The 11,599-nt window shown below is 36.4% G+C and overlaps 1 protein-coding gene across 1 annotated transcript; it reads left to right on the plus strand.

The window, feature by feature from the left end:
• On the plus strand, positions 1–8,554 carry LOC135694484 (pancreatic triacylglycerol lipase). Its single transcript, XM_065213250.2, has 8 exons — positions 1–153; positions 511–741; positions 2,478–2,771; positions 3,244–3,447; positions 4,086–4,325; positions 5,222–5,342; positions 6,226–6,378; positions 8,381–8,554. Exons 1-8 carry the CDS (start codon positions 15–17, stop codon positions 8,463–8,465), a joined length of 1,467 nt encoding a protein of 488 aa, XP_065069322.2. The 5' UTR covers positions 1–14; the 3' UTR covers positions 8,466–8,554.
• Positions 8,555–11,599: the final 3,045 nt, after the last annotated feature.

Genomic DNA, 11,599 nt, shown 5'->3' on the forward strand with positions numbered 1-11,599 from the left:
GAAGGCTTCAGCTTATGTGCAAACATTGTTTCCTATCTTATAAAATGACCTCAAGTCGAAACCATTTCGAGAAGTACTTGATTCGTTACGCGAAGATTAAGATGGCTGGAGCAAAGTCTATTTTTTTGATTTTGCTAGTATCTTTTGTAGCAGGTGAGACAAATCGTTCTGGTTTTCTTTGTCAATTTTTCATTCGCCTATATATGTTAGTCAATAAAGTTTTGAAGTTTTTTTAAGAAAAAATTATTTAACTGTGCGAAGAAATTCAACTCAACAAGTTCAAACGACATTTCATTCAATTCAGTACAATTCAGTGTCATTCAAATGTTTGATTCTGAAAGTTTCTGGTTATCATTAAAAACAAAAAAGAAATGTAGTGTATACTTGAATACGAGAGAGAAGAATGAGAAATTCTATTAATGTTGGAAGAAAACCAGTACACCCTCTTTAAAGAGTCTATGAGCCAAAAAACTTCTTCAATGATGTTTTTTAATTTACATTTTTATTCAGGTGAAGAGAAATGCTACCCTCCATACGGCTGCTTCAACAATGACCCCCCATTTAGTAGATCCCTGGTCCAGTTACCAGATTCGCCGCAAGTTGTCGGCACCAAATTCATGTTGTACACACGAGCTCAAAAAGCTAACCCGGATGTATTGAGTGATGCTGATCCGTCGTCTGTCAAGACATCTACCTTTGATGGAAAAAAATCGACAATTTTTGTTGTTCATGGGTATTTAGGTAAAGTATCTCTTCATCTCTTGCAAATTGCACTGCAAATTGATTTGTTTTGACTGTATACATTATTGTTATAAGAACCAGGTAATTTCTGCATAGTCTCGATTCTTAGTTTTTTTTAATTTGTGGTTCAACTGTCTTTAATGCTGTTCTTATTTCAAATTTGATTCTCAGCAAACTTCATATTAAAAATTGTTCTTAGACCACTGAATAAAAACTTTTCACGAAATTTTTGTAGCAAGGCTGGCTTGTCTCAAAAGTCGTATTGTCTGTACCCTGGGTACTAGACTCATACAAGTGACTCATTCAAGTGAGTCTAGTACCCAAGGTATATTGTCTGGTACGTTAGTAAATTTTTAAAGAAGCATTGATTATTTTTATTTGTCATCTGAAGCTAGTCAACTACTCTATATTTTTTTCTCTGGCAAATCAATTCTTAGTGTTAGAAAAAAGTATATTCTTAAAAAAACGAGCGAAAATGGATTTGACATAATACAATATAGGTTTAATTCCGAAATGAGATACAAAACATTCACTAGCAATGAGCTTCAATAATTTCTGTTAAAATTCATCTTTGTTCATGATTTAACATTTCACCACATTTTACGCCAAGCACAAGTGCTCTATTTTTTGGGAGACGAGCGAGCCAATAGATCCCAACACATCCCCCACCAATAGATCATTTCGTTTGAATTTCTTCACTGTAAAATAAGGCAACATAAGTACAATGACATGCGTTAGAAGAAAGGAAGGTTCTGAGAACTAAGAGCTGAGAGCTACCAGTTCTTATGCTGGTGTAAGCCTGTCCTTATCTGTGTGTGCAGTTAATATATTGGAAATTATAGCTGCCTTGCATCTATCAAAGGAATTGTCACTTCTAAGGATATCACTAGGTTGTTTAGAATATGTTTGGTCACATTGCCCTCTATGGCTCTGCTACAGCACTCATAGCTCTCATGATCCGAAGACTTCTTTTTGGGAAAAGGAATTGTGATCCGCTTTGACTTGCAGAGATCTTTGGGTGAATCATACATAACAAGGCCTATTCTTATCAAGGCTTACTGATGCATGATTCATTTTATTCTTAAATTTAAACAAGACATTATTGTTAAAAAAGATATTTTGGTTCAAATTTAGTAGTAAATATATGCAGGGCCCCTTGTAAGTAATTGTTCTTTTATTTTTCTTGTGTCGCCATCAAAAGAGTACCAAAGTGATGACGACACGAGACTCTATTTTGTAAATTTTTCAATTTTGACCATATATCCCAAAAAATCATTATGAAATACATTTAATTGTTCAAAAACAGGTGGACTTGCTACAAGTCTCTCTCATTCCCTCCAATTTTTTCTTTTTTCCCTTTCTTTAAAGAGAGAGACTTGTAGCAAGTCCAAAAAACAGGTGAATATGTTGCAAATTGGCTGAGATATGACAACATAAGCACAGACTTTAAATCAAACCTCTGTAATTTGGTGAACTATGTAATTTGGTCTTGGTCCATAACTTCTGAACCAGGCCAGAATAACAGTTATCCGTTAGCAAACTTGAACTCTTTTATTGACAACATCTCGCCCCATTTTGAGCATATCTAACTGCTTTTGCATGTTGACTGGTATTTTATGCCGTTCTTCTGTTTTTCAGATTTACGTGGTCAAAATTAAGAAATTTTTACAATGTATTTTTGATGACGTAACACTTCTGTGCTTGGTATACTTAAAATTTTTTGTCCAAATCTGCAGAAAAAGCAACGGTGTTTTACATGCGCCTCCTCATCGACAAACTACTGAAGGTCGAAGATGCAAATGTAATCGTGGTCCACTGGGAAAATGGTGCCAAGTTTCCATACCACAGGGCTGCAGGAAACGCCCGATTGGTGGGAGCACAGCTTAGTGCCTTGCTAAATTTATTGGAAAGCCAATTTGGAATGAGTTTATCACATGTTTACATGATTGGTTCTGGTCTTGGGGCTCACGTGGCAGGGTACGCTGGGAGAAATATTAAAAAGGTCAATGGCACTATTGGGCGTATAACAGGTAATCTATTATGCTTTTGGAAGGCTTACCAACCGCCAAAAAAATGTTTTTCTTGTGAGAAGAGATTTTCCTATAGGAAAATCCTAATATCAATGCATGTTATTTGCTTTGTTAATCAAGGTAATAAAGTTTGGGGGTTAGCTTTTTGACCTAGCCCTTTTGGTTCTTATAAGTTATTTTAGATCCACAGGTTGCGAAGAGTGCCATACCCATGTCAAGTTAATTCTAGGCCGCTTTTTAATGTCTATGGGTTACTGGTAAAATATATGTGTTGCCCATAACCACGTTTGGTTCAGAAAGGTCTGCATTGCTTCTTTGTCCTTTAGCAAATGCCTAGGTAAAACCCTGAGCCATTCAAAAGAAGTAATCAAACGGGGTTTTTCTCGATTTTAACAGTGTTTTTCTGCTACTTTATCGTTGAAATACCTCTGAGAAACTGTCATGGTGAGCAGCTTTTGCTTTGCCTATCCAGGTCTTGATGTTGCAGCGCCTCACTTTGAGCAGGAGCACACTGATGTGAGGCTGGATTCTAGTGATGCTGACTTTGTTGATGTCATTCACACTGATTCTAAAACCTTCATTGTGAGTGGATATGGCATCCGAGAGCCTGTGGGCCACCTAGATTTTTATCCAAATGGTGGTTATGAACAGAAAGGTTGTCGTTCCCGCGATGATGGTATGTATGTATATCTATCCAATGACTGACACACTGCACACCACAAGTTTTTTATTAATGCATTCCCATTATTTAGTCACACTGCGGTCAATTGTAAGGATAATGTTTTATGAAAAATATCAAAATTTATAGAGGGTCTTATAATGCTTATGAAAATAGATGTTCTAGAAATGTGACGTGACCATTGATATTGTTAAAGTAAATTTTTAAAATCAAATTAAGTATCACTGCCTTTGAACTCACTATCAGTCAGTCAATGGCCCCTCTGCTTTTAGATTTGAAGTAGAAGTATTTTTTTCTGTATTTCTACTATTGTCATTGAACTACTTACTAATCAATGTATTTCTGCTAAGTCATTCCTGTTAAGTCATTCCTGTTGAGATTTGATGTATAAAACATCCAGGAGGGATATGTGCTTTCTAGTCCCCAATTACGATTTTGACAAAAAACCGTTAGCTGACTAAGGCGCAAGGCGATTTTATCTTATCAAGTTTTTCAGAATGTGTACGATGCTGGGGTTGTGATGTTAAGGAGGACTGGGTTACAGCCTATGCTGATGACGTCATTTTAAAACTTGTCGCTAAACCAAGTATGTTTTAATATGCAGCTGCAATGAAGTTAGGTTTCCTTACATGCAGGCGCAGTGTCATTCTTCACCTGCAGCCACTACCGAGCAGTTCATTACTTCATTGAGTCTATCGATGGCCATTGCCCTTTCTCTGCGTTTCCATGTGAAAGTTACAAAGGATTTAAAAACACGTCATGCGCGTTATGTCCTTTGGATGGATGTCCTATAATGGGCTACAACGCTGTGGAGCAGAAGAATAAGGCCATTGGGAAGTTTTACCTCAGGACCGCTGGAGGCAGCCCATTTTGCGGTTAGTTACCTTTTATTAACTGCCTGAAGCGTTTTTTAGAAAATGCTTCTGGTTTCAGAATCTTCGCAAAGAAGGTTTTTAAGGTGCAAATATTGTCAACATAGTATATTTGATAATCAAGATGACATTATTCAAGAGCCATCTTAAGAAAGGCATCAACCTTATCATAAATTATAACAGAATCCCATTAAAGTTTCCAGGCTTTCCTGTTAAGTCAATGTAAAAAGGAAGTTCTAATCACGTGTTTCAAGACAAAATTTTAGGATCATTTTTTATATGCTGGCTAAAATGCTATTTGCGAAAAATACTCCTTTCTGAAAAATTGATTTCTGAAAAGTGTGTATTCAGCCAGAAGTTTTCCCTGCTTGGTTTTTGTGTTTATTTCAAAGTTTGACCGTTAAATTGCAAGAAACGATCCTTCAAGTGGCTTACATATGAGAGAAACAGGGAGGAGGTTTGCAAAGAACTATCTCAAGAAAATTCAACGATGGAATCGACCCCCTAAAACCGTAGTCCCTAGATTTGATCTGTTGGGGAGACTAGCAAGAAAGCCTTTTAATGAGTGAGACCAAATTCATTAAACGACTTCCTCTTGTTCGTCCTCGATTCTTGTCAAGTCATGTTTTTGATTATATCATCGTATCATTAGGGGATGGTGTATTATGCTATGTTTATACTATGTTTATTATGTCTATATTAAACAGACCAATTTTAAAAATCCCTCTCATTGTAAATATGTACAGCAAAACAAAGAAATAAAGAGAATATGCTAGGTTCTTAAACACTTTCTTTTTCTGATTTGATGATTTCTTTATTCACATCGTATAAAACAAAGCCCATTTTTAGTTTATTTATCAATGATATGTCATACATTGCAACTTATTTTCCATTTGCAGTTCATCACTACAAAGTTACATTTCACACGGCCAAAGGCCCCTTTACTGATCTCACAGCAGGGGCAGCAAGAATGAAATTGATTGGCGATAATGGGGTTTCAGAAGAAATTGAATTGGAAGAGTAAGTAATAAAGAAAATGATCCGTTATCTTTGTTTGATGGTGCGAGGGAAGATTTTTATCACAGTACAGCAATGAAACTGATAGGTCGTGAAATGATATACATCCTATTTATAAAAAAAGTACGCGGACCTGAATATTGTCAAAAAGATAAGAAGAAATTAGGAGCAAGCTGAGACCGAGGTGCTGTAAAATGCAACATCGATGATGCTAAACTTGACCTTCTTTAAAACTATGAGGTGTAATCTAAATCTAAAAACAACTTTCGCAGCCTAGATCTTTCCTAATTTTATTTCGAAACAATACCTGAATTTTGCATTTTCAACGTGACTAATTTTTTTAATCTTACGCCCTAATGATTAAAGAACAAATTCAGAACAATCTTGCTTCAAAGTTTTTGAGAAACGAAAGTCAGTCAGTTTGAAAGAACGGAAAAAAGGCAATTGAAACATTTTGGTGCCATTTAATGCAAAACGTATTGAAATTAGATGGCCTTGTCCAACTTAAAAGTATATATAATATAATTGAAAATTTTGCTTATTCATGGTTCCCCGATGTTGACATGCAAGGTGCTTCCACTGTCAACTACAGATTGTCATTAAGAAAAGTATTTTAATTTCCCTTTATTTGCGAACTGGTGTTATATTCTTCAGTAAATGGTGTTAAATGATCAAACAATGTATAAACTCCTCTAGAAATTGTTTTACAGTTGTCTGATGATAGCATTATGTGTAAAACTCGGAGTAGCAGCTTAGAACCGTCCTGTTCTACACACCAAATGGGGTAGAAATTTTTCTCATTTGATTTGTTGTTGCACATGATTTTTGCGATCCTAAAACTAACCCGGTCGCATAAATGTCACATATTTCCGGTTTCTTTTTTAAGCCGATACATTGCAAGTGGAAGTGTGGAAGATTTTCTTGCTGTCACTTCAAGAAATGTAGGCCAGTTGCAACGGATCAAAGTTTGGCACAAAGGTTTACTTGATTATTGGAAGCTCCACATGGTTGAAGTGACACGGTTTGGCTCCACTAAAAAGTATGTAAATTTTCAATCTGCTTTTCATGTTAAAATATCAACATTTGGTAGAAAAATTTGCCAAAACACTATTTTATCATAAGATTTATCAAAAATAATGGTTTTGATAATGGAAAGTTTACCAGTTTCACTCTCAGGATCTTGTTCAAGTAATACAATCGACATCAAATCTTTCTCTGTTAGAAGAACTGTAGATCTCTTTGGCGCCACTAATGATTTCAGATACAAAGAGTTAACTCTTCGAATATTCTTTAATGTACTGTTTCATTTATTCCAAGGAAAATATGCCATTTAAGCTCATGGCGACGTAATAATTACTTTTAATTGCTCGTTTCAATATTTTCAGTATATCTTTCCTTCGGATAAAAGTCTTTAGCTCTGAAACTTTTCTCAGAAAAACAATGAGTTAAGGTGGGGGGTAAGTAGGGAAATTGGTTTTATTATTTTTTTATAGAATTTGATACTCGTGGTCGTGGGCAATGTGACCGCTATGTTTCAGGACTCAGGATTTTTCTGTCTTCATTTTGAGCAGTTAGTCATGAGTCTTGACCTTATTGGTCAAAAGTTGCAAGGTGATTGAAAAATAATAAACAGATAAGGCCTATGTTTAAAGGCAATCAACCGATATAGAAGTGGCTTAAGCCATCTGTCGATCAATGTTAGCCAATCAATGAGCGTGTAAGTTGAAAGCCTCTTTAGCACCTGTCGATTGCCGTCAATACTTAGATGATGTCACTAGTTCCTAGGCTATTTCTAGTTAGCCTTTTTAGTTTCAAGCTAGAAAGCAATTACTCTTCTAAAAAAACTTTTTGGCCTACGTTACTAAACATGTTTCTTGAACACGAAATCAAGCATGGTTTCATTGGCCTGATTGAAAAAAATCTGAAAATAGAGATTGCAAACAAAACATTGAAATTGGGGTTTTTGAAGTTCTTAACAATTTTACTGTCAGGATGCCACGGTTACAGATCTTTTTATTTCTATGAAGAATGTTAAAGAATTCGAGAGACAGAAACCAATTTTGACTGGTTAAATTAACGCAAAGATAATAGAGTTGTTCACAGGCCTTGTACTCACACCGAGTATCTTTTTTCGGGTTTAGAGCTCAATTTGTTGCCACAGATATTATAAAACAGCCATTTCCTGCCCCATTCATTCCGGGTTGATATCTGACCAAAGTGGGTCGGTTTATATCAATCCACTTGGAAACAGAAAATTATAACTTTGAATGTTTTGAAGACGAATAAATTCTTTTAGCGTTAGTAACTGAAAAATTCGAAATATCTAGGGATTGCAACAATAAAAAGTAAAAATACTTCTGTAAGATCTCTTTATTGAATATTGTCAGTTAGACAGAGCAATGGGACTGAGCCGATTCCGTTGTGGTTTAGACTCTTCTTGGTTTTTGATTGATGTTTTCCAGGTTCAGAGGTTCGGTGCCTAGTTCAACTCATTCTAGTTCATTTATGATTTACATTTTACTTCACACAATTCATCAAAATAAGCATAATATAATAGTGAATCAAAGATGGTACAACATTACATAACATAAAGAAGGAACATAATCAGGACATTATACTTTAAGAGAGTATTTTTAGAAAAAGATAACTTGAAATAAGAGCACCCAAAGTGCCTAAAGTGGAAAACCTTGGCATAGTGGCCCTTTGGGGCTGAACCCCCCCTCCCCCGATCAGGCAAAATTTGTCAAATTTCTGGGCCATTTGGGAAATTTGAAGCAATAATATTTGGGCAAGACCTATACTATGCTCCCCCCGCCCCCTAAACGTTAAGCCTCCGCTGACATTTCAAAATTGATAGCGTTCTAAAAAAGAGAATCCAAGTTTTTATAAAAGTTTTCCAAATGAATTTTGTAGTTGCAGTGATTTAAATATTCATACCAAGAGTCTCAAATTATAACAAATTATAATAAATAATCAAACTAAACCTATAACAAGTTATGATTCTCAAATTGGTTACCTCAATTGTGAATTTTGTGCCTTAGGTACGTCGGATGCTTCAATCGTTGGCTTAACTCAGCGGACAACGAAGTGCCACTGCAAGAGTACAAGGGAAAATATCTTTGCTAGCAAGCCAAGTTTTTACAATACTTTAACAAATTTTCACTGCAATTTTCAGTGATATCAGTAATGCATTGTGCACAGTGAATTTTAAAGAATGGTCTCTTTATTTGTTGGTTTCTATTGAACTGTTGATGTATGCACCTGAGAAACAAAAAATGGCTTGTATGAATAACGTTGGCAGAGGTTACCAGAAAAGGTTATTATCGGGAGGAAATAGGTTTGTAAGAGAGGTTTTTTAACAAAAAGCGGGTGAGCGCCTGTGAGTAGAAACGAGACCTACTCTTAAACGCGTGCGAGCGAACTTAAACTGATCACAGCGACCACTCTCATTTCCAGTGTACGCGTGCATAAGTTTGAGCGCTCGTTCCAAAATGTCTCTAACGAGATTAGGCTCAAGTACATTGCTAACAATCGATTACAAAGTTTTTTGCATTTATGAACCTCTGACCCCGCCCCCCCCATAACAGCAGATCTTTCCTCCCCCCCCCCTCCATAGCAGCATATTTGTTTTTAGGATCGACAGCAATGAAAATAAACCTGCAGCCTTAGCATGTCTCGAATTCAAGCTACGCGAACGAGGTAAAATAAATAAACAAGACGGTAAACAAAAACAGGCCAGCTTTATCACGAAATTAATTTTTAACCCAAAAACGGGACGTTTACCACTTTCTGTCGTCATTGGACTCAGTCATAATCACATTGAGTGACCTTGATGTAACTTGCAAAGAGGAATCCAGACCAGGCACTCGAGAATACGAGGTCATGTCGTATACGTGTTTATCTTTGAATAAATTGTTGTAAATCAACGACTTTTTATCAGAAATGGACATTGAGAACATGACACTATATACACCAACCACGTAGCTGAAGATTTCTGCTGGGGTGGGAAAACTCGAGCAAGAGCCATGCCTGAGGGGGTAGGGGACAAGCTTTTAACAAAAAAAACAAATAAATACCAAACAGAAATAATTGGACTAAATCAAGCCACTATGAACATAGTGGTTATAGTGGTTACAAAGCCACTACAAGTCAAAAATAGAACAATGAATCAATTACAAAATGTCAAAAAAAGGAAACTGCATGTTTTTCGTAGCCACTCAGCTGGAAATTCCTCAAAAGATAAAGCTCGAGTTAGGTTTTTTTTAAAGAGTCAAGGCACTCTGATGAAAAGGTGTGTTCCATTTTTTATATAAAAACCAGTAAATTAAGGCTCAGCCTGACTGTTCTTCGTTTTTTTCGAAAATCTGAGGCTGGATTGTTCTTAATTTGTTCTTAATCTAACAGGCTGTAAGCAGTGCGAGAGCTTGCTTTTTCGCTCTAGGGAGGTAGTCAGGTCTCATTTGCAAACAAAGTGAGTGAGGCAACCTTCATTTGCCGACAAGTTTGAGAATTCACCCAACAAGCACCTACACATTGCTAAAAGTCTTCGTTTTTAGATAAAACGCTTCTAAAAATTTCATTTTACAATAGCTCAGCCTCAGCTTGTTCTTAATTTGTTTTTAACTTTTGACCAATTTTGAGGCTTGTGTTCTTATAAAATTATTCTTATAGAAAAAGAGTGCACATCGCCTTGGTCTTTGGTCTGCTTGCACTTGCCTTGCAGTGGCTCTACATGCCACCTATTTCTCTATTCTGTAACGCCACAGCTGCACAGGTCACATTTGAATGTTTCAAGACATGAAATATTTTGAAATTCAACAGGTTTATTGTTGCTTACCTTCCAGAAATGGTAAAAGATTACCATTTGGAAAAATTGTAGCCAGAGGGGGCAAGTTGTTGTCAAAATATTCATTTGGGGGGCACAGCCCCCGTGCCCCCCCCCCCTGCGGCTACGTGGCTGATATACACTGGTGGCCAAAAACACAGATTTCAAGAAATTTCAAGCATTATGGCAACCCACACAAGCTGATTCGCATCCTCGCCGGTTTTATTAATGAGGATTCTCATGTCAACAAGAGAACCTGTATATTAAAGCTAAAGGCAAACGAATTTTCTTTTACTGAAAGACCATGGATTTGCCTGTTTGTTCATAGGTGCCTGTTGCCACGGAATTCCTATGCGGAATGGCCGCTGTCAACATCACTGGCGCCGCTATCTGGATGATCACGACAGCAGCAACAACAACGATCATCACAATCAATTATAATCATCATAATCATCATTATTGTCATGGTAACAAAATTATCATCTTTTTCGATTAACATCAGGATCATAATCACCAATCATCTTTGTCGTCATTATCATAAGAATAATCTGTAAATAGTAAGAACTTTCGAGAAAGTAAGTATAAATAGTTACATTGTACCCCCCCCCCCCAACAATTTGTCCGTAGGCACAAAATGATATTTTTAGGGGTAAACGACGAATTTTCTTTTCTCACCCTTTAGTGTAATTGTAACCTTTTTGTTAGAGACCAGAAGAATTTCCATGTTGGACAAGCACAGGTAGTAGGTGGGTCTTTTTCTTAAAAAAGGGGCACTTTTCCAAGGATTCTGAAGAAGACATTTCTAAGAAAAAGGGATGCCAGTCGATGGTGACATCTTTTTTTTCCAAAATGGTAATAATTGCTTTTCAGAAGTTCAAGTAAAATTGCCTGTATGCCTACATTTTCCATATTGCCATATATTGTTAAGTTAGCAGATTCATAAGAATTTAGTCACTCAAAGTTTCGTAAAAGCATCTGAAAATGTTATCTGATTGAGGCACAAAAATAGAAAATTTCCATTTCTCTGCCAAAATTGAGATACTTCAACTGCATTCCCAGTACTGAATTTCTTATGAAAATTGTCTTGTAATACAATTTTTATTGTAAACATTTTTTCGTTTTTTCTGGAAAGTCCCAGGCTGGATATGTATCATGTTTTGCTTCCAGAATGATTATACTCCGAGAATACAGGGGCTTAATATCAGGTTTGCAACTAAAGGTTCGAGCTACAAGATTTTACAAAAAACCTTTTTGTTCTTCACCAATGTGGGACCATTGCCCGGCCCCTGCTTCGGGGGCCTGAAATAACGAGTTAGCCCTCTTCCTTGGAAATTTTTCAATCAAAACTTTTGACCTGAAATTGCTTGCATTGCATTGTGTTATGTTTCGTGGCGTTTCATGGAACATACCATGTTTTCATGGCCTGCCTTTCTTC

The sequence above is a fragment of the Rhopilema esculentum genome, chromosome 8, assembly GCF_057945365.1.
Source record: "Rhopilema esculentum isolate cy_ngs chromosome 8, ASM5794536v1, whole genome shotgun sequence".
Classification (NCBI taxonomy): Eukaryota; Metazoa; Cnidaria; class Scyphozoa; order Rhizostomeae; family Rhizostomatidae; genus Rhopilema; species Rhopilema esculentum.

Bases quoted from the DNA above. Each gene is read 5' to 3' on its own strand.
- LOC135694484 (XM_065213250.2), top strand. From the start codon at position 15: ATGTGCAAACATTGTTTCCTATCTTATAAAATGACCTCAAGTCGAAAC. The intron at 2,772-3,243 runs GTAATCTATTAT...TTGCCTATCCAG, and splicing joins CACTATTGGGCGTATAACAG to GTCTTGATGTTGCAGCGCCT. The intron at 5,343-6,225 runs GTAAGTAATAAA...TTCTTTTTTAAG, and splicing joins GAAGAAATTGAATTGGAAGA to CCGATACATTGCAAGTGGAA.